Source organism: Camelus ferus, chromosome 2 (assembly GCF_009834535.1).
Source record: "Camelus ferus isolate YT-003-E chromosome 2, BCGSAC_Cfer_1.0, whole genome shotgun sequence".
NCBI classification, from domain to species: domain Eukaryota; kingdom Metazoa; phylum Chordata; class Mammalia; order Artiodactyla; family Camelidae; genus Camelus; species Camelus ferus.
The window spans coordinates 2,994,796-3,018,104 of record NC_045697.1 but is presented as its reverse complement, the minus strand read 5'-3'; the positions used below and the strand labels follow the sequence as shown (position 1 = coordinate 3,018,104).

The following is a 23,309-nucleotide window of genomic DNA, read 5'->3' as shown; positions in this document are numbered from 1 at the left end:
GAATCGATGTAAACGTTTATCAGCAGGGGAGTGGCTATGTTTACTGCGGGCCAGGCATCTGAAAGGATTTGGGTAGATACTGAAATTGATGTTGAAGACCCTCTGATGGGGAAAGGGCTTACACAGTCCCTTCAAGTGACTCAGTCAGGACACAAAATGCATGCATACAGCATAATTTCAAAGTAAAAAGCCTCTTACGAAGGAAAAGACCGGGAGGCTCTCTAGCCAAACACGGACAGCACCTCCCTTGGGGTGGTCAGCTGAGGGATGGTCTCCACGCCCTCCCTGCATGTTTCCGTCCTGGTGTCGAGGAAGAAGAGATTAGGCAGTGTGGTCACTGCCAGCCCAGGTCCTAGCCTAATATTTGCCTGGGATTCTCCATCTATAAATAACAGCCCTACGTCATCGGAGATTCCTTCTTGCCGCGACTTCCCACAATTCTGCCACGTGAGCCCGGTTCCTGGCGCGCCCTGCGTGGTCGGGCTGGGCAGAGCCTATGTCTTGGCCGGGGGACGGGACACCCCTGTCTGGAGCTTTCCTTTGGTCCTGGAAGCCCTTGGTCAGTTTCTCATGAGTGCCCCGGGAGCGCAGGTGTTTTGCCCCACTCCCTTGTAACCCCCCGTTGCCCAGACCAGCTCTAGGCATGGCTATTCATGGTCCCCAGATGGATGTGTCCTTGGGGACAAATCCACCCACTGTTACCAAGCTACAGGCAGTCCTGGTGGCCTCTCCCCCGCCGCACACACACACACACACACGACCTCTCCCCTACCACACACACATGTGCGTGCGCACGCGCTTCCCTCCCCCTCTTTCCTGCCCCTCTTTCCATGATTGTGAACATGCTCAGCCTCGTTGCCACATGGATCAGAAAATGCCTGCTTTCTCCAGGTCACACGTGATTGTGGCCTCATCTTTTCATCATTTTCAGAGTCAGGGCTATGAAAGGTGTCAGTTGGAAACCAGTGTTCTTAAGGCACAGAACGCGGCCACATGTAAAAGGTCAAGAGGGCCAGATTTGTTTTCCTGGGCAAATTTCAAGTTGTTTATAATAATGGTGACAGCTTTCATTTTTTTCTTGAGGACCTACAATGTGCGGGGTGTCTGACATATTTATATCTTACACGCATTCCCCTTTGTGGTGTGAAGGTAGAGCTGGCGGGACTTCAAGACAACCCAGGAACAACAAGTTCATACTGTACAGCACAGGGCACTATATTCAATATCTTGTAGTAACTTATGGTGAGAAAGAGTATGAAAACGAACACATGGTCGTTCACGTATGACTGAAGCACGGTGCTGTGCACCAGAAGTTGACACAATGTTGCAAACTGACTGTACTTCAATAAAATATATATACACAAAAAAGTTAATGCAAGCTTATTGCAAAAAAATTTAAAAATACGTGTAGAATAAAATAAAATGACCCTTCATTCCAAAAAAAAAGACAGTCCAGGAACAGACCCTCACACTCTTGTCCAGGTCTGCCATCGTCCTGGCCACGGCTCCGAGCCCCTCTCCCCACCCTGCCTGGGCCTCCCCGCAGCAGCACAGCACGCAGGGGTCCATGAGACTACAACAGACAGGACTCTCCTGTGTCCCTTCTCCCTTGGTGTCAGAGTCCAGATCCTCACAGGGACCCCCCTCCCAATGCCCCCCCTATTCTGCTCTAGACACACGGACCTCCTACTGTCCCAGAACCTGCCAGGCACACTTCCCTGCTTCAGTGTCACTGCACTGGCTGTTCTCTCTGGCTGTGACGCTCTTCCCTCACCTCCTTCAAGTCTTCACCTCCTCCGTGAAGCCTGCCCTGATTATCCATTTTAAAATCGTGACTGCCCGGCACTCCCAACCCCCTCTTCATCTTGCTCCTTTTCTTCCATTTTCTAGCACATCACTGTTAGCAGAGAAGAAAACTTGCTTATTTATTCTCCCTAGTGTTTATCATCTGTCTCCCTGCATGAGAACACGGTCTCCAGGGGGACAAGGATGTCTGTTTTGTTCACGGATGCCTCCCAAGCACCCAGAACACTGCTTGGCACAGGGTAGGGGCCTAATGTGGCTGTTGAATGGAAACTTACGTGATCTCTTTCATAGATTTTCAGGTTAGGTGAATAGAGGCATGGCAAACAAGTGCCTGGATGCGGGAACCCAAAACACCAGATCAGAATTAGACACAACTGTCTTCTGTGCTAGCAGACCCTGCTCTGCTGGACTAGCAACACACGCATCTAGGGACGAACACGGCTGGTGTCAGTCACATCCTCCCATCCCTCTTTGCTGGTAGGAGTGAATGTGTGACCCCATTCCGACCAGTGAGTCATACAGGAAGTGTGTGGGGGCCTTCAGGGAAAAGGTTCTCCTCCCTGATGGAAGGGAAGTTACCCTGATTACCCAACTGGGGTGACCACGTGAGGGGAGGGTCCCTTTGCCTGTGCCCATCCCTGCCTAAACCCTTCCCCAGGGTTGAGTATTAACCTGTGAGGATGCAATGTTTGGAGCTTTGGCAGCCATATTGAGACCATGAGGAGAGGCACTGTTGACATGCACAAGATGGGGGGGCGGCTGGGGGTACAGTGGCAAAGTAACTTGAGTCTTCGATGACCTTGTTGAGCTGTTAAATTAACTGGCTCTGGAGGTGAGGAGGCTACCTCCAGACATCATGCTAAGAAGATATATATTCATGTAATTGAACACACTATATGCTGGGTCTTCTTTTTCATTCAGCCAAAAGCACCCTCAGTGATTCACAGACTTTCCATTTTTCATGAGAGCCTGGATAAAAGTCAGGCTAAGACGACGCAGTCCTCATGCTTTAAGAAACACAGTGTTTCTGAAGCTTAGCTTTCTTTTAGGGAGGAGTCTTAGCTGTCCCTGTCGTCCTTCAGTGGGGGGAGCAGAGATGCCACCCACTGAGGGCAGGCCCCGCTGTGTCTGCAGGCTGCACCTGGCACAGGGTGAGACTCCACGGCCGCATGGGGGCGGCAGGGTGAGTGGGGGGACTTGGAACTGAGCCTGCAGGCCCACCGACCCCTGCCACCTCCACCACTACTGCGGCAACCGCCTCGGGCAGCCGCCGAGAACGGAGGGTGAGGCCCAGGGCTGGTCAGCCCTGCCCACCCCACGCTGTCTCGTTTCCCCACCCAGGCTGCTGAGGAAGCGGTGGCCGCCATCCCACGTCTACTCAGAGGCTGAAGCTAAGGACGAGGACCATCTGGGCCTCCCGACCTCCACAAAACCCCGTGCGTCAAGCCAGGCGATGGACTGGATTCTGGGCGTCTAATGCCTTTCACTGAGTTCCTAAGATCTGTGCTGCCAGACAATCCTGTTAAACACAGTGGCGCTTCCACTTTGTCTTTTAAAATCAGGTTTTAAAAAGAGCAGTCTAATGGATTTGGTTTTTCAGAAACACAGCAAGCGTATCTGTCTGGGGAGGAGAGGAAATGAGACCAGACAGGTCCCGCGAAGCCTGGGAAGTCCTGATGAGCAAAAGAGGGTCCAGCAGGGCCGAGCGGGGTGTCGGGTCACCTCGCCCCAGGAAAGGTCCCCCAGTGCCGATGCAGACCGGGGGTCCTGGAGCCCCATGTTGGGGCTCCACGTCAGGGGTGAGGACGGGGCCAGTGCTCTTGTTTCTGGAAATGCTGAGAACACGCCATTTCCACACCCACCTCCCACCGGGGTCCCAGCAATCCCACCCCACCCCCACCCCTGGGGTCCCCAGGCCGGGCATCGCAGCGGGCTCATTGTCAGTGCTCGTATCTGCTAACCCCAAACTCCTTATTTATCCCTCCCCACCTCCCCCTTTGGTAACTGTGAGTTTGTTTTCTATGCCTGTGAGTCTGTTTCTGTTTTGTAAGTTCATTTGTGTCATATTTTAGATTCTACTTATAAGTGATATCACATGCTATTTGTCTTTCTCTGTCTGACACACTCTACTTAGTATGATTGTCTCTAGGTCCATCCACATTGCTGCAAATGGCATTATTTCATTCTTTTTCGTGGCCGAGTAATATTCCACTATACATGTACACCACATCTTCCTTATCCATTCTCTCCTAGCCTTTCTTTGGCTGAAATTAGAGCTGACCTCCTCTGTGATGCCCTCTCTGGAAGCTCCCACCCTTCCCTGTGGGCCCCTCCCAGCACTTGGTTTCTACCACTAACAGCCGACTTTTCCACCCATGCTGGTAGATTTGTCTCCTCACCAAACCTCACCAGTCAAAGGTAAATCTACTGCCTCTGTATTCAGTACTTCCCAAAGCTGGGCCTGGCACACAGTGGGGCCTCATGAGACCCTTTGTGGGCTCAGGGGACTCAGGAAGTTTAATGGGGCCCCACAGGGTTGCTAAAACCTGTGGTGCTCGATTACCTACACGTGGTGTATTTCCCAATTTTGCCTATAAAAAGCAGACCCTCACTGCCCCTGGGACCCAACCAGACTCGTATGTGAACCTCTGTGATCTCTGAACAGCCAAGTCAAACCCACAGGGAAGCCACCTGTGATGACACCGCTCGCTGCCCAGATGTAAGGTGGGTGGGGTTTGTAAGGCCACTAACAGAATTCCTTTAAATCTGCAGCCCTTTGGGTTTGGTTACTGTGTCACATCGGCTTGGTTTGCCCATCCCAGTCCCCTAAGTACTACTTTTCATATATTTTCAGGAAACTAAATGCAAATACACAAAACCCAGCTGTGCACAAAGGAATCTGCGTGGACTTGAGCCCAGGGAGGACGGGCAGGCTGGGAGGACACTCACAGCCACGGCTGCCCGCAGAGGTGGACTTCACATGATTGATTTTGTTTTACTTTCTTCTTATCTTTTTAGTATTGTTTGAATTTAGTGTATTATTTACATTACTTTTTATAATCAGAGAAAAAGCCAGTTTTCATTTGGAACGAATGGTAATGCTCTTGGTCCTACTCTGGGAGGGCGGGGGCACCCGAGTATTCATGGCCCAGTTTAGGTCCTGTGCACCCCGAGGCGCTGAGTTCATGCCACCAGCAAGGCTGGCCTTTAACCGTGTGCCTTTGGGGCCCAGCTGGACTTGAGTCCTCAGACACTGCTGCAGCCTTCGGAGGACACTCCCTGGGACCTTGTCCTCTGACTTGCCCCACTGGGCGGAGGCCCCCACCACTTCCACAAGGGACGCAGCCACACTGAAAACATCACGCTGTTGTATAAGGCTTTGGGATCTGTTTTTCCAGCCCCCCAGATCTAAGGCATTTCCAGAGACACTGTGGGGGCCAGATCTCAGCTGGGGGGCAGGCGGGCTGTGGGCAGGGGCCGGGGTGCTCACCTTTGCAGACGAAGCACTGCAGGTGGAAGTACTTGTTCTGCACGCGCAGCACCTCCCCCTTGCACACGTTTCCGCACGTGTTACACAGGATCGCCGTGCTGGGCGGCTTCTCCAGGGGCCCGTGAGCGGCCTGGGGCTCCGACACTGCAGGGAAAAGGAGTGAGTTAAACATGGAACGTGCCGGGCACAGATGAGCAAACCAGCAGTGGTGCGGGGACTCAGGGCCACACTCCCGCCAGGACAGCCCAGAGGGCATCGGGGGACCAGCAGAGGCGGGGTGGTGTGAGACCCCCAATGGCGGTCCTGACCCCCACCTCTGTGTGCACACCCCCCAAAGGGCAGCCGATCCCCCTGCAACCTGGACCGGCACCACCTTGACCCTCCAGGGCCTTGGAAGCAAGGCACCCCCGTGAGCTCAGTCCTTCTGCATCCAGGACCCAGGTCTTCCCTCTGTAAATACAATAACCGCAGTCCTCCTGTGAACTTGCTTTGAATCCCCTCTGTGCCTTGGGGACATCAACCTGAATATTGTCACTGGCCCTCCTAAAGCCAGCCACAACCTAGGATGGTTAAGGAGGCGCTGGAAAACCCTGAGGGATGGTCAGGGCGGGCAGTCAAAGGGCCTGACGGCGGGGCTCCTGGGGCCTGGGCAGGACCACCCACTCCTCATTCATGTCCTCTAAAAGCTCCACAGGGGCCGCCATGCAGGACGCGGGGCCCGGGCGGGTCTGCTCGTGCGGAGCTCCAGCCCCGAGATGGCGACAGCCAGGCGAGCGTCCGCCACACATCAAGTGGCAGAGCTGTGGTCGGGGGATGCCCAGGGGCTGGGGACCAGAGCTCGAGTCAGGAGGGGCTACAGGCTGGCGAGAGGACTGCCTGGCAGAGAGCACGGTCCATGCAGGGACCCCAGCAGCAGGGATCCACTTCCCACCCAGAACCAGCCCGATGAGGTCCAACCCGCTCCCTGACCAGTCACCTGGGACGCCCCACTTGTGGTAGCTGTACCAGGCCCCCCTAGGCCCCCAGCCCCCTTCAGGCACCCTGAGCCCCCTCCTCTCCCCTGGGAAGCTCCCCACTCCTCTGCCTGCCTCTGTGTCTTTGCCAAGCGCAGTGACGGTGGCCGACCCCCTGCCTGCCCAGCTCCAAGCAGACACTTTGCTTTCTGAGTGGGGGTCTCTGCTTAGATGCACATCTTCTAATGCAACCCTCCCATCTTGGTCTGGGGTCCCCTGACCTGAGGCTGAGGCAAGGATGGGGTGTCTCTGAGGGACCCCAGGTGGCAGGAGGGAGTGGGGACAGGAGGGTGAGGCAGGAAGAAGACAGCAAGAATGGTGTGGGGTCGAGCAAGTCACCCCCTCGGATACCCTCCCGGGCGTCACACAGAATGTGCCTCAGATCGCCCCTCAGAAGCGAGGAGGCAGCGGTGCTGATCCTGCCCCTGTGCCCCGGGGTGAGGGTCCCGCAGAGGCAGAACACCCATCTCCCTTGTCTGGGCTGCCCGGCGTCTGGGCTGAATGCCTTCCAGGTTTTCGCAGAGGACCAAGCTCAGAAGCCGGGGAGCTGCGGGCGCCTGAGGTGGGAAGTCTGCTGGTGCAGGTGAGCTGCCCATCTGGCTGGAGCCACACCTGGGCCCAGGGGAGGGGGTGCGGGCCCCGAAAACACCCACCACCTAGGATGCTCCAGACACACCCTGATTCATTGGAGGGTTAAATGTATTCACACACACACACAGATACACACACGTACACACACAGCCTACGCACACACAGACACACACATGCACAGCTGCTGACACCAGCACTGACCGAGCATCAGGCCTGGAGGTCCCTTCACCCACGTGAAAACAGAGGAGGTGGATGTCAGACAGGGGAGGGCATTTCTCCACCCAGTGTCCAGCCTGCACCCCAGGACCCCAGACCCCCGAGTCCCGGCAGCCCCTGATCTGCAGAGCAGGGCTCCCTCCTCTGCGGTCCTGCCTGTGGTGGGGAGTTGGACCGTGGGCAGCACAAAGGAGGGCCTAGGCCACGCTGAGGACGTCAGGCCTTCCAGGAGGAGGCTCTGAAGACCCCAAGGATAGCAGGTGCCTGGGGACAAAAGCCACACTGCCTAGAGAAGCAGGTGCAGGAAAGGAGGCGCGAAGAAGAATTCGGAGTTGCTGTGGGCACCCCAGGCTCTGCGCCAATGCCTGGCTTGCATTTCCAGAGGTGCCAGGAAACCAAACAGCAAACTGGACCGTGCAGAGTCCGGCGAGGGCCCCAGAGCTCTGCCTGCCGTCCTGAGCGCTGCGGGGTTACTTCCATTCTGGGTGAAGTGTCAACAGCAGGCAAGCCCCTCGCTCTTTTTTCTATATAATAATCACAGAAACCGCCTCATCCATGACTTAATGAAATCGGTGGGAGGGGACAGAGATGGAGGGTGTCCTGGGCGTGAATTCAGGACTCCCCATGCAGAACGAGCACTGGGCTTGTGGTTTGAAACCTCAGACAGTGCCAGCTCATAGCTGTGCACCCCCAGGCTGCCCGGGCCTCCCAAGTCACCCCATCCACATCTGAGGCTACACCAAGATTTCGGGGGGTGGAGGGACCAAGATCAACACTGTTACCCTCTCATCTGTGAGGCACAATGGACCCTGCGCCTCATCTGTCTATGAAGAGACAGGCAAGGTTTTCCACCTGTGGAATCTGGCTCAAACCCAGGAAGAGGGAACCAGCCAGCCGCCCACGCCCGGGATCCGTGTCAGAGCCCTGGGGGCAGCCGTCCGCCCTCTGCTCAAACCACCCGCCCCAGGAGATGCTAGCGCCGCGCGCAGAGACGCTGGCCCTGCAAGCAGCCCAGAGTCCAGCAAACCGTAAGTGTGCGATATACAATAGCCACTGTCATTTTCAAGAACACACAGCCTGGCATCACCGGTTTCCTGGAAATATATTTGGTTTTGGGGGAGAGCTGCGTTATAAGAGGACCCTTCCCGGGGCCTCTGGGTGGTGGGGTGAGAGTGGGGTGCTGCCCTCTGGTGGTGGGAAGTAGACACTGCACAGTGGGGACGGACACCTGTCAGTCCAGGTACCACGCCTGTGCAGGTGTTCCCTCCAGCCCGCATCTGCCTGCTTGGCCCGGGCATCACAGCCTGAGACTCCTGTGGATCTGAGGTGCGGGCCTTTTTACACCTCAAGATGGACGTATCCCTTGGACCTCCTGCAGCTGCCCTAGTGGGAGGAGAGCCCCTTCCTGTAGGTCAGCTACATACACGAGTGCTTCGTAAGGGGGACTGCTCCTCACAGCAGCCAGCAGACTAAGTGCCGTGGTCACTGCTGCTGCCGCCCAGCGAGTGGACTGGGGCCAGGAGAGGTGCTACTTGGCCATGGTAAGAGGGGACCAGGACCCTCCCATAGCGAGACAGGACAGGAACGGGTCCCTAGACAAGGATGGGGCAGTTCTGGCCAGACCTCACTATATAGAGAACGATCAAGAATGAGCTATGAAGCCATGAAAAGACCTGAAGGGACCTCAGATGCATGCTACTGACAGAAGCCAGTCTGAAACGGCTACATGCTGTGTGATTCCAACTCTATGACAGTATCAAAACGGTAAAATCATGGAGACAGTGAAAGATCAGTGGTTGTCAGGGACTGCGGGGGGCAGGGGTGGAGAGGCGGAACACAGGGCATTTTTAGGGCAGAGAAACCACTGCGTATGATACCATGATGGTGGATACACAGCATTATACGTTTGTGCAAACCCATATTATGTACAACACCAAGGGTGGCCCCGGATGGAAACTGTGCACGTTAGTTAATAAAAACATATCAACATTGGTTCGCCAATCATAACAAATGCAAGATGTTAACAGGAGAAGCTGGAGCTGGGGTGGGGTGTATTTGAACTCTACTTTCTGTTTAATTTTTCTGTAAACTGAAAATTGCTCTAAGAAATAAAGTCTATTTAAAAAAAAAAAACTTAAAAGAGAGAGAGAAACAGAGAGAGAGAGAGAGTGAACCAGCACAGCCCAACCTAAGCCTGGACACAGCAGGCTGGTTTCTCTACAATTTCAGGACCGGCTACAACTACTGGGTTTAACAAGTCTCCAACCGCGATAATTACATGAAACAGAAAGCCCAGTGGTAAGGATCATCCCGCGGGGCTGAGACTACTCAATCCCCTGGGATAATGAAGTCCCAGCACGGGCAGCCCGTGGGGAATGAAAGAATGATTACTGGTAACAGTAACACAGAGCTCACGTTCACGGTGGGGGGACCTGGTGGGCGCTGCGGCTCCTCCCCTCTAATCTGTCCTGGCACAGTCCTGATCCGCTACCAGGAACGGGCCTGGAGGAGCCAGGACAGCGGCCAGCAAGGCCAGGTTTGGACCCGCATCCAGGGGCAGCTGTGTGATCTTGACTGAGCTCCAAGCAGCCTCAGCGCTCACATCTGTGATCTGGAGGAGGCATTGTTTAGAATCCAGAGAAGTGGAGGAAGCTTCGGGCACAATGCCCGACAGGTGTTGGTTCCCAACAGGTACTGGCTTCGTCCTCCTGGGTCTCAGGGGGGACCTGCGACTCGGGGGCGGGGAGGGGCGAGGCTGTCGAGAAGGAGACCTGCAGCAGGGGCGCTCAGCCAGGCCTGGCTAGGAGGCGGCTCCCACACTCCGCATGGCCACAGCTAGCGTGCCCTCTGGCGCAGATGTTTCTTTAGACTGTCTTTCTAGATTACGGAGTTAATGGCACAAGGGCCTTAGGGGTCCATCTCCCCTGCCCTCAGGACACCCTGTACAGGTCGTGTCTGGTTCAGGAAAAGGCCCGGGCCTCTCTTGCCACCCTCCCAAGCATTATGTGTTGGAAAATCAAGCCAAGTCACGCGTGAGCATTCCCATCCTAACCTACTTAAGGGTTGACTGCTAATTATAACCAGGAGCCAGGAAGTGGCTCTCTGGAGCTGGCTCATTCCCACCAAGGTCGTCAGCAGTCTGACCCATCCAGCCGGCTGTGAGGGTCTCAGGCTGTCCCTGCCCAGCCAGTCCTGTGTGACTCTTCAAGCACCTGTCTTCCACCCAGTAAAGATGCAGTGGTACCCACTCCCTGCCAAGCTCTGACTGGCAGGGGCTGAGGGTGAGGCAGACAAGGTCCCTGCCCCGAGGAGCTCACACTTAAGGGCACGGAGATGGGGACAGATGTGGAAACCCCACGCACCGAATGCCTGAACCCCAGGCACAGGGACACTCATTCTGGGACCCACCCACAGCCTGTTTGACTAATTACACGATCAAATGGCAAGGACCCCACTGGGATGTCATCTCCCTGTGAAGCTGTTCCCATGACACCTGGGAAGTGACCCAGCCCTCTTCCGAGTCCCCGCAAGTGTGGCCTCTGGTTCCCCTGGGGAGCCCAGTGTGTGCGCCTGAGCCCTGGACCTGCCTCACGGCCAGCGAAGAGCTCTGCTCTGTCTGAGGTCTAAGAACTGGGCTCAGGGCTTCAGCGCACACGTCTGTAGAGGGAATCGATTAAGCGAAGTGCCTCATATTTCCAACCGGCCAATGTCCACAAGTACCTCTCAGCACTTCTGTTGGCCCCAGACCAGGTCCTCCTGGGTGCTGACCCACCGTGGTCCTCATGCCCGGCCCAGGGCTGGCCGGGGGCGGCAGAAGAGGGTGGCTGAGCTGAACCTCCTCCCCTGCTAACCCTGCGGTGCTGAGCGTCTTCTAAGAATGTCTGTCTCCTCTGAAGGCTCCACACCTGCCTGGCTCACCCTCGGAGGCACAGCCCCAGCCCCAGCCCAGAGCCTGGCACCTAGTAGGTGCTTAGCGGATCAGATGAATACCACAACCTTTTCGCCTGCATCTGTCTCCCCCTCCCCACAGCATCTGCACTCCCCACACCTCAGCATCTCCCACGTGTCCCCTAAACCTTCTGGAAATCTTTCTCTGCACTCATCCCTCTCAGCTCCTCAAAGGGGCTTCTGAACAACTCTGGTGAGCGACTATACTTTCAAAGACGGCTGAACACCAGTCCTGCCCACAGGCTCTTCTCCAGTTTGCCTCTGATACTCCTCCCACTAAGCAGTGGGTTCTGAGACCCTCCTCGAAACTGGGTGGACCTTTGCCACTGCCCCGACCGACAGAGTACGACGGAAGCAGCGCCGTATGGCTTCCAGGCCAGGTCATAACGCCGCAGACGTTGGCCTGGCTTTCGTAGGGTGCTCATTTTTGGAACCCAGCAACCATGCTGTGAGGAAGCCCAGACTCCCCTATACGTCCCAGACACTGCGAGCAAACATACCTCCCGAGATTCCAGGCCCCGGGCCCCTGAGTCACCCCAGCCTTTAGGTCTTCCCAGCTGAAACCAGTGACACTGTGGGAACAAGGAAATGTGTAAACACTCCCTCTGTGCCCTTTCTGAATCTCTGACCCTCAGGACTCCTGAGTGTAACAGAATGGTTGTTCGATGCCATGAAGGTTTGGGGTGGTCTGTTGCACAGCCATAGAAAACCCAAATGCCACCCCAACCATCACCCCAGCACCCCTTCCCCAGGTACATGGCCTCCCTCCCACCTCTGCACCTGCCCTGCCTGAGGTTTGCTCCAGAACTACCCAAAGACAGTAAAATCCCTGCCTCCATAGCCAAAGTCCTAGCAGGAAGCACCTGCAGTTTTGATCCAGGAAAGGAAGCACCCAAAATCTGGTGTGACCTTGCCTGGAGTCTTCACAGCCACCCTAGGATGTGGACATACTTATTCCCACTTGGCAAAGCTATAAACTGAGCTCAGGTAGTTAAACTAACGAGCCCAAAGCCACACAGCCAGGAGGGGCAGAGCTAGGATTCAACCCCGGGTCAGTCTCCCTCCCACTGCTCCACCCCTGCTCACAAGGCAGGTGCAGCCCATGCCCAGCCTCCACCTGCTGCAGGCTGTGTCCCACTGCAGCTCTACCCACAGCAGGATCCGCCCACAAAGGCTCCACCCACCAGTCGCCCCCCCCTGCCGCCCCGCCCACTGCAGCCTCCCACCGGGGATCCTCAGGCTACCTGGGCTCCACCCACCTCCCCTTGCTCTTCCAGAAGACCGTTCCTCCTGCACTGTGATCACTTTGCTCCCTGCAGGCACGACCCAGCAGCTCTGAGCTCTCTGCCCTGGAACCTGAGTCTGGTTCCAGAAACTGGTCCTGCTTGCTCCAAATTCAACCAGGGCTGTCCCAGCCAGTTCCCATGCGGATAGCTCACCTAAGTCCCCCAGGCGCCTGGGCACAGCTGCTCAGCCCAGGGAAGGATGCCAGGTCAGACTGCAGGCCAGCTGTCCCCAGCCCCAGTGAACAAGGGCAGAGCTCGCATGGAGTCAAAGAGGGGAAAACTCCAGATTCCTGCTTCACCCAGAGACCCCCCCATAGCCAGACATGATCACCCTGCCATGACCAGGAAAAGGAGCCACCATGGATTGCCTTAACTAGGAGGCTTGTTAATGTCCAGCCAGTGAGGGCAATGGAAGCCAGCTCTGCCGGCTCTGGGCCAAGAGCTCTGGGTGGCCATTCACCCAGGGCCTCGCCCATCGCAGCTGTGCAGTGCTCCATGGTGTAGGGGGGCTCAGACAGTGCAGGCAGGATGCCGGACACTAAGCCAGGCCACAGCAGGAACTCGCCACGTGGGCCCCAGGGCCTAGAGCATCTTTGGACACCGACCTGGTGTCCCAGATAGATTCCAGAGATGTGGGCACACAGTTCCAGAAAAACACCCTGACGCTCATGTCCAGAGGCCCTGAGCAGGAGCTGGCCGCTGGGAGACATCCTGCAGTCCTAGGCAGGCCCCTATCTTACTGGACAAGCTGGAGCAGACCCCTTAGACGCTCCCCCACCCCCACCAGCCCAGGGTCTAATCTGATTTGGCTTCTCAAGTCCTCAAGTGTCTGAGAAATTCTCCGTTTTGACCCAGTGGGAGTGTGTTCCCTTAAGTCCACAGGGCTCATGGCAAGGGGACAGCCAGGACGATGGAGCCCCCAGGACAAGCTTCCCAAGTTGGCAAGGTGGCAGGATCTGGGAGGGTGGCCTTGAGCCCAAGCATGTGCTGCATCCTCCTCTCAGGTCCCTTCCCGGCTCAGTAACCTTGCATGGCTCCCCACAGCCCACAGAACACAGCTCAGTCCCCAGAGCCACCACCAAGCCTCTGAGCCCAGTGTCCACCGGGTTCCCTGACTTACCTCCCACTGGCCCATGATCCCAGACTCTCTCACAAAGCTGTCCTCTGAGGTCCCAGCACCAGCTCTGGCTCCCGCTGCCTCCTCTCCTGGGAGTGCTGTGCTTGCCCACTCCACCCGTGGAAGCCTGACTCATCCTTCAAGGCCCGCGTCCAGTGCCTCCTGTGTGCCCAGCCACCATGCGCTGAGTGTCCCTCACACACAATGACCCTGTGAGAATATGTACCTATTTTACAGATGTGAAAACCGAGGCTCAGCAGGTGAGGGGACTTACCCATCATCCCCCTGGGCCACTGATGGTGTGACCTTGAACAAGTCAGGTCACCTCTCCAAAATGGTGAGTGAGTTTCTGACTTTCAGGTGACGCTCTGGGCTCCCCAGTTGGAGACTCCGCTAGAGACTCATGTCTGCTTGTGGGTCCCCCTAATGATCAGCGCTGGCCCGGGGACAAATGACCCACTTCACCTAGACTGTCCTGGGAGCTGCTCACTATCCCAGCGGAATCTTTTCTCCAAGATACCTCAGTTTGGGAAAGGAATCCAGGGCCCCCCCCTGCCTACAATGGGGGTGTTGATGCTTGGGTCCTTTTCTGGTTGGTCAGGACCCCAAGACCAACCACCCCCATGTGGGAGAGGTGGGGGGATTTGCAGGTGGATAAACTCCACCGAAAGGCCAGTGAGTCTGAAGGGATTTCTAGCTAAGCAAGAAGAGCTTGGCCTCTAGATTCCAGCCAATTTAGCTCAGACCCACAGGTGCCTATGAGGTGGGCTTGGGTCCCTGAAGTCCCAAGACTCTTCCTGTCCTGAGGCTTTGGACAAAGTCACTCACAGCCACAAAATGGGCTCAGCCCACAGAGCGATGGCCATGGGGTCGCCAGCAGCCTCACTGAGCCTGAAATGAGCCTCTTACTTGGGGAGGGGGGGGCTCGGCAGGGAAAGGAAACCACTGAGTCGGCCACACCTCCCTTACTCTCGGAGTGCGAGCCATAAAAGGGGTCCTCTGAGGCCAGAAACGAACCTGTCTATGATGGGTTGAATTGGGTCCCCCCAAACTCATATGCTGGAATCCTAACCCCCCAGCATCCCAGAATGCTGACCTGATTTGGAGAGAAGGAATCAAGTTAAGGTGGCCCATCACGACCGTGTCCTTGTAACAGGGCGGATGAGGGCTCAGAGGCGTGCGGAGGGGAGAGATGCGGAGACACAGGGACAGGGCGGCCGTCCGCAAGTCAGGGAGAGAGCCGCCCCTCGCCTGCCCTCAGCAGGAGCCCACACTGGTGACGCCTCGGTTTCAGACTTCTGGCCTCCAAAACTGCGAGAGAAATGCCCGCACTACTTTTCACAGCAGCCCCAGGAAACCAGTCCGCAGTCCCTGTGGAAGAAAGAGCCGGAGGCCCAGGACTGCCCGCTCCCCACTCGAAGCCTGTTTTCCATCTGCAGAGCGACAGTGGCGCTGCCCAGGGCGGGGCTTTGTGAGCTGGCACGTGATGGGGTCCCGGCGGGGGTGGTGTGTGCTGGGGGGCGCAGTTCCTTCCAGAGGCAGAAGCTGGGAGGAACGTGGCAGTGAGCAGACCCCCGGAAGCTCAGGCTGGCCACAGGGGCGCCCAGCTGCCTTCAGCTGCAGCCTCTGGCAGCGCCTAGGCCTCTCCAAGCCCCCAGCAGCTGGCCCGGGCACCCTCGCCGCCCGCGCCCCCAGGGGGTGTTACTTCATCACCGGAAGAGCAGTCCTTCCTGACCAGAGACGTGTCGAAGTTCTCATGGGTGGCATTCCGGAAGGCCAGGGCTTAGTGGGCATGGGAGCCCGTCCCCTCCCCCTGCACAGGGAAAACACAACTGGCCGGCTGGCTGGGGCCAGGCCGGGACCAGGGCCTGGGGCTCATGTCACCTTGCCGTGGGCCAGAGCGGCCACCACTGGACCAACCAGTGACCTCATCTGGGTCTTCAGCGTCTTACCCATCGTACCCCTGGGCTACCGATGGTGCGATCTTGAACAAGTCAGGTCACCTCTCCAAAATGGTGGTGAGTTTATTGGGCACACAACAGAGGCCCGATAAATGTTCCTTAAATCTAACGGGAAACAAGATGCATCCGGTGACTCACAGTGCCTGGTGCCCTGTGAGGTGGTCAGTCTGAGTGACAGTGCCCGGTGCCCTGCGGGGTGGTCATTCTGAGTGACAGTGCCCGGTGCCCTGTGGGGTGGTCAGTCTGAGTGACAGTGCCCGGTGCCCTGTGGGGTGGTCATTCTGAGTGACAGTGCCCGGTGCCCTTCGGGGTGGTCAGTCTGGGTGACAATGCCCAGTGCCCTTCGGGGTGGTCAGTCTGGGTGACAGTGCCCGGTGCCCTGCGGGGTGGTCAGTCTTGGTGACAGTGCCCAGTGCCCTGCGGGATGGTCAGTCTGGGTGACAACGTCACCTTTCAGCTCCTGTGCACCAACCAAGGGCCAGGCACTCACTGGGCGATTTCCACCAGTGACCCTGGTCACAGAGCTGGAAATGGGCACCCAGCACGGCGGGTCCTAAGCCCCAGCTGACAACTCCCACCCAGAGGGTCTGTGAGGACTGAGCTAATCCTGCCAAGGACCCTCTTTCTCCAGGCCATCTGCCATGGGACACTCGGTGCCAGCCAACTGGGGTACCTGCCAGTATGCCCCTCTGTGTACACAGGCCAGCTCAGAATCACCAGCTGCCCCACTTCCCACCCAGGCCTCTGAAGATGTGGCTGCAGCCTTGACCTGGGATCCCACCCGCCTATCTGGGGGGCCCAGCTGCCCTTTGGTGCGCTGTCAACAAGTCCCAACGCCCTAGAAGAGCCCTTGGCTTTGAGTCCAGCAAGGATGGCATGGGCGTCTGAGAGGTCACCACACGCCCCCTCGACCTCTCCCCCCATCCCGTGTCCCAGGAGGATTCCATCCACTGTCTCCATCCTGCTGTGGAAGTCACTTTTAGTCCATTATCCTGTGCTTCCCGCACCATTTTGAACTGCCCTCTCTTGACCATTTCCCGATGGGCAAGCACAGGTTCCAAGCTTTGAGGCAACTTCCCAGGCCAGGATGGGAGCCTGGTCTCTCCGGCCCTTACTCTGCCCACTGGGTTGGGGGAAGAGGGGACAGGAGAGGAAGGGAGGGAACCAGCTCTGGGGAGGCAGGTCCGCCTTGGACCTGACTTGGTGTGTGGCATCTTCCCGAGGGTGACCCTGCTCCGCAAACCTCCTTCCCATCTGCAGCTGTTTTTTCTGACTCCCAGCAGCCCCAGGACTGCAGGCTTACCCTGCTTGGCAAAAGCACCCATTTCATCTGCCCTGGAGACCCAGCACAGCTCCCAACGCGGCTGGAAGAGCCCTCCGCTGCCTGAGTCTGGAATTCAGGCTCTCCATCTTCCCTGTCAGCCGGCAGCCCTCACCTGGGGTCTCCAGCCCTGCCTGACCCTCCCCCATGCCTGGCCCCATGGCCCCCACACTCCCAGCCCCAGATGCTCGCATGATGCCCAGAGATCCCGGTCCCCCAAGCCACAAAGAGGTTACCTGTGCCCCAGCCTGCAACTCCCACGGCGAAATGCTGGTTCTGCTCCAAAATTCAATTGAAAATTCCTCCCCCCTCCTCCTCGAGGTTCAATGCCACGGCTCCTCTGTCCACAGATGAGCATGTGGTTGGCAGGGAGGCCAAGCCCTGCAACTGTCACGTTTCCCCCACAATATGCAGACGTTAAGAGCCTGTTTAGTGATCTGCACTGGGGACCTCAGTTTGGGTCTGAGAATCCTTGCCATCAAATCCTCGACCGTGTCAGACACCTCTGCCCACCGGGCTGGGAGGTGGGTGCTGCCTGGACCTGGGGTGAGTCTGCCGAGGCAGTGGGGGAGTGGGGAGTCCCTGCCTGTGCTGGGTGATCCCTGCCTCTGCCTCTCCAGCCGCTGCCCCTTCCCAGGTGGGATGGTCGGGGTCGGAGGAGGGTAGCAGGTGCAGTGGCCACCCCGTGGCTTCAGGGGAAGGCCCTGGGCAGACATCCGTCCCCAGAGTCCAGCCAGAAACACCCACGCTTCTCCTTCCTGCCTGGCTGCACACCCCACACACCAACCAGCCAGAGAGGCATGATCACCTCACGCTGCAGGTGGGGAAACTGAGGTTCAGAGATGCTCAGTAACTTGTCAAGATCACACAGCCTAGAACTGGCCAGGTGGGGACTCAAGCTGGGTCTCCGTGTGACAGGACTGGTTTCCTGTTTCTTCCGACCGTTTTCCCCCTTTAACTTTCTGTCCCTGTGCATGCCCTCTTCCTAACCTGCTGGTCCCAGGAAGGCAGCGGTAGCGGGTGCATGTCCTGAGTGTCTAATTAGAACTAGGCACCCGGATTGGGGGGCACATAGCTCAGCGGTACAGCACGTGCTTAGCGTGCATGAGGTCCTGGATTCAGTCCCCAGCACCTCTATTAAAAGCAAAATGGAAAGAACTGGGCGTCCAGATTGTTGCCTGGAGCCCAGGGAAAGCGGGATGGGCAGAAGGGACGCACACGGGGTGGGGGGTTTCACCGCATCAGTCAACACCGGCCCCTCGGGTTAACCTCGGCCTTAGGGAGTGTTGGGTTTGTACCCACAGGGCCCAGCACACAGGCCAACATCCAAAGGTCGCAGTTGGCCTCTATACTCAGGCAGGCCGGGGTTCGCGGATGCCTGGTCACACAGCCTGTCTGCGGGGACAAGTCCCAGCTCCAGTGGACAGGCCGAAGTGTGGCCGCAGACCTTCAGTGGCAGACGGTGCTGCACGGGGGCCCAGCCCAGAGCCACCACCCGCCTCCTGAGACAGGGGTTCCTTTGGTGTCTATAAGTAATGCTCTTCATTGTAAGAAACCCACAAATACCCGAACCTTGAAGAAAATGAAAATCCCCTGCTAATCTGTGAGATAACCGCCTGGCACCTCAGTGGCCATTCCACCGGGCATTTCTATGCCACCAACAAGCAAACAAACATACATATTCATAGACACACCTATGGTGGAATTTATACTATAGTGAGACGTACTCTTTCGTGGGGCAGAGCCCTCGACTGTCCTCACGGGCTCGCTCCAAAACTGAAACCCCAAGCACTCTGCAGAGCCCTCCCTGCTCCAGGGAACCCTCCCGGCTCCGCGGAGGGGCTCAGCGTGTCCTTAAGAAAGACACAGCTTCATTGAGATACAGTTCACATACTGTACGCTTCACCTATTTCAACTGTACAAGTCAGTGGTTTCCAGCATGTTTGTAGAGTTGTGCTGGTCATCACAATCCATTTTAGAACATTTTCATCACCCCCAAAAGAAGTTCCCTACCAGTCCTCCTCCCTCAGACTCCGGCGACCAGTAATCTGCTTCCTGTCTCTCTAGAGGTGCCTATTCTGGAGATTTCGTGTAAATAAAAAGGGACCACATGTGGTCTTTCCCGTCTGGCTTCTCTCACTCAGCATCACGCGTCCAAGCTTCATCCATGCTGCAGCGTGTGTCAGCGCTCCCTTCCTTTCTGTGTCCCAGTGATATGCCACCATGTGAACACACTACGCAGACACACCCATCAGTTGAAAGACTCTGGGGTTGTTTCCACTTCAGGGCTGTTACGAATAAGCCACTGTGCCCATTCAGGCACAATCTATTTTGTGTCAACGTATGTTTCCATATCTGGCTGGGTCCCACGGCAACTCTGGACTCAACCATTTGGGGAGCTGCCGGACTGTTTCCCTAAGCGACGGCACCATTCACCTTCCCGCCAGCTGCAATGTCTCTGCATCCTTGACAATACTAGTCAGGGCCGGGCTTTTTGGTCACAGTCAGCCTGGTGGGTGTGGAGTGTGTCTCCCTGCAGTTTGGATTTGCATTTCCTGACGGCAGGTGATGCTGAGCGTCTTTCCACATGCTTGCTCACTATTTCCACATCTTCTTTGGAAAGATGTCTATTCAGATCCTCCGTCCGTTGAATGTGACTGTCTACTTCTGGTTGAGTCATGAGAGTCGTTTATATATTCTGGACACGAGTCCCTCCTTCAGTACAGGACTGGCAAGTATGGTCTGCCCTCCTGTGGGCTGTGTCTCCATTTTCTTCGCAACGCTCCCTGCAGCGCCGGAGGGCTGGACTTTGATGAGATCCAGTTTACCTACGTTTCCTTTCGTTGCTTGTGCACTTAGTGTCATTTCTAAGAAACCACGGCCTGATCCAGGATAACAGAGACTTAGCCCTATATTTTCTTCTAAGAGTTTTATAGGTGTTTTTTAGTTTTAGCTCTTACCATAATTTTACATAAATAGGATCACATTTCCCTTACTGCGCTTTTGTTTTCTAATCACAAGCTGCCGTTTCTTCATCTGGGAATCGGGAGCCACAGTGCTTGCTTCACCAGGTTTGTGCACATCTCAGCGTCACCATTGTTTGGCTCTTCCCCGCAGCGCTCCCACCCGCTGTCCGTGAGGGCGCAGCAGGGCATGAAGGACACCGTGTTCTCAGCAGAGCAGGGGGACCCGCCCAACCGCCGGCATGGAAATTCCATTTGAGAAACGGACATCGTCACGTGTCTCAGCTCTCGGAATCCAACGGTATTTTCAGAACAATCCAGTACGCTGACCAGGTCGGGGGATGTTGCCTGACCCCAAGCCAACTGGGGCTCTAAGGCCCAGAGTGGGAACTCCATGCAGGGCTGCCAGCCCGGGGGCATCCACAACTACCCGCTTTGGGGGAAACAAGGACGGAAGGTTTGCTCTGCCAGTTCATAACACCCTGGGAGGGAGGAACCGTAATCAACCCAATTTTACAGAGGGGTCCTGGATGCCCCCCGCCCCCCAAGCGGTGAAGGGCCCTGACCAGGCCCATAGGGAGGTCAGGCCACAGTCAGGGCTGGAAGCTTCACTGATCCGGCTTCAAGGCCATTGCAGCTGTCACACCCCAGAGCTGCCACCTTCAGTAAAAAATCCTTGAGCCTCCCAGAGTGCAGGGTGCTGACAGGGCCGTATGGACAAGGGGTCCCGGATCCTGCCTCTGGACAGACGCCGTGGCCAGAAAGGAGGACACCAGTGAGGGGAAAGCTCTGTCCTGGCTGCCCAGAGGGGAGGGGCCCCTGGGCACCGAGCCTCGTGCTGGGACAGAGGCCTGAGGACAGGGTGGGAGCATCGCAGGATGGAGGCAGGAGCCTGCAGGAGGCTGGACCCTTGCCGGAGCCCCTGCACACCTCAGGCTCATGGAGGCTTTCCCCTGTGATCCCCACCTCTCTGCTCCTGGGGGTCCAGGCCCCCGGCTTTGCCCCCTCCCTTCCTCCACCACACTCCCCTGCCCTCTGTGTTTCCTCCCCTCCCCGACCCCTGCCCCAGAGCTTTCTCCCCCACCATCCTCAGCGCAGCGTGTCAACACGTGGGGTTGGAGTGAATTGTAAGCTCGGTGTTGTTTCTGTCTCAGTGGCTTGAAGGGCCCTGTTCTTCCATCAACACCGGAAGGACCCTTTACGATCTTTCTTAAGACTGGATTCTAAGCCTCGGCTCAACTGACACCCTGGGCTAGACGACTCTTGTGTGGGGCCGCGCTGTGCACTGCGAGGGGCGGGGAAGCATCCCTGGCCTCGACGCCCCAGGTGCCCACGGCAGCGCCACCCACACCGAGCTCAGACAATCAGAGGTGTCTCCCAGGGAGCAAAATCGCCCTCGGTTGAGAACCAAGAAGCTGCCTCAGAGGAAGAAAAGGTGGGAAGCAGGGAGGGAGGGGCAGGTGCAGTGGCCGAGGGCCTGGTGCCTCGACCCAGACCTTGGGGTCGGACAGCAATACCTACTACAGTGTGACACAGACCCTCCCCTTCCCCAAGTCTCAGCTTAGTCATCTGTGAAATGGGTCACTCTATGGCTGGCATCAAGAGTCCATAAGAGAGTCCCCGACGCCAGGCATACAGCTGGGCACACCGGCCCCACCACCTTCACCCACGGTGGGGCACAGGCTGCCACCCGCCCTGTCGGACCCCGAGGTAATTTGTGGGAATCGAGACTCCAGTGAGAAAACAAGCCTTCCTCCCCGGCCGACGGTCTCAGTGGACAGGGCGGTGTGAGCCTACCTGTCTCTCCTCCAGGCATTCTCATGGAGTGTGGCCTCCGCGTGAAGGGCCGGCACCGTGGAGGCTGCAGGGGGCAGCTGGGTGGGGGTGAGAGCCTCTGCAGCCAGCACGTCTCTGGGTGGACACGCCAGGGTGTCACGTGGCTGCTGCCACCCTCATGCCCGAGGAGGGACAGGCCCACCCCTTCCCGGCACACTGAAATAGACTCCCACCCCGCTCCAGAGAGGCACCTGTTCCCAGGCGTCCCGGGAAGGGACTTTGAAAGGCAGTGGGGGAGGGGCCCGGCAGGGCCAGGACGGTCCAATGCCCGCGGGCCTGGCGCCATCACAAGCCCCCTGGGACCTCCTGTGGGGGGTTACAGCCCGTGCCTGTGTCCTGGGGCTGCCTGACAAAGCCCCACAAGCCAGGAGCTTCAACAGCAGACATTTATTGCTCCCAGTCTGGAGGCCAGAAGCCGGGAAACCTGAAATCAGGGCGCAGGCAGGACCACGCCCTATCCAAGGCTCTGGGAAGGACCCTTCCCTGCGTCTGCCTGCTTCTGGGGCTCAGGGGGCCCCGGGCTTGTGTCTCCATCACTGCAGTCGCTGTCTTCTCTCTATGTCTCTGTGTGTCCTCCTCTCTTATAAGGACATCCATCACTGGACTCAGGGCCCACCCTGATCCAGGATGACCTCACCTCCACCCCTATCTTAGTTACATCTGCAGAGACCTATTCCAAATAAGGTCACGCTAACGTCCTGGGTGGACATGAATGTGGGGGTGACCTACTTAACCCACCGCAGTCCCGTGTGTCAGAGGGGAAGCTGAGGCTTGGGACACTCTGGTGACCTACGGGAGGCCCAAGGGCATGAAAGGCAGTGTCGGGGTCCTGCCCCGGTGCGTCTGACTGCGGGTCCCTTAGGTGTCCCCTGTTCTCCCTGGTATCTCTGCTACATTCAACCTCAAGCTCTCCAGGGGCAGAAGCGCCACGTGACCCGTCAGCCAAGTAAGCAGTGAGCACCACCTTGCGCCCAGCAAGGGGCTGCTGAGAACCCGCGGGCATTATCCTGGTTAATTGTGCGCATGATGTGTGCAAAGCCAGCCTGGTGAACTGGGGCCAGGATCCCGCAGAGGAGAGGCTCTGGGGCTACCCTCACGCACCAGTCTCATTTCCCGCTGCTGGGCCCGAGGCAGCTCCAACAGCGCCCCGCAGAGACCACCTCACTCCTTCAGCTCTGAGGAGTCGGGAGCAGGTGCTGGCAGCCTGGTGGGGACTTTCCAGACTAATCTGACTTTCGCTAATCACACTGCTGAAAGGGGATGGCAACTGCTTGCAGCAAGCCCCCAGGGCTGCCCCCAGCATTCCTGCCGGGCCCACGGGTCCCACAGGTGGGGACAGATTACGCACTCAAGGCAGAGAATTATATCCCCTCTTGCTTATAAATGAGAAGAGTTTCTCCACTCATTTATTCTGCAGCAGAAGGAACAACAGGGCAGAAACAACAATGGTGACAGTGACAATGACAGCAGCCTCCCCCCCCCCCCACTGAGCTCTCAGCAGGCCTCAGGCGTTGCACCACACCAGAGGCAGAAACTGGCAGATCCTGACTTTCCTGACGAGGAAACTGAGGCCGAGAGACAGGTAGGGGTGGGCCAGCTCTGGTGAACAAGAGGGGGTTGCAGGCTTTGAGTCTGACAGGTGGACCAGGGACAAGGGACAAATGTAACCCATGCCCGCCAAGGGTAACACAGCAGGTGGTGGGGGCTTCCAGGGGCTTGAGGGGGTGCCTTGGAGGAGAGAGCCCGGGGAGACGCGGAGGC

At 57.4% G+C, this 23,309-nt stretch overlaps 1 protein-coding gene across 1 annotated transcript in view; it reads right to left on the bottom strand.

The window, feature by feature from the left end:
- Positions 1-21,650, bottom strand: part of ABLIM2 (actin binding LIM protein family member 2) — a 112,488-nt gene extending 90,838 nt beyond the window's left edge. Inside the window, 2 exon segments of the mRNA XM_014566434.2 lie at positions 5,297-5,440; positions 21,510-21,650. Coding sequence (XP_014421920.1) covers positions 5,297-5,440; positions 21,510-21,534 — 169 coding nt within the window. The 5' untranslated portion in view covers positions 21,535-21,650.
- Positions 21,651-23,309: the final 1,659 nt, after the last annotated feature.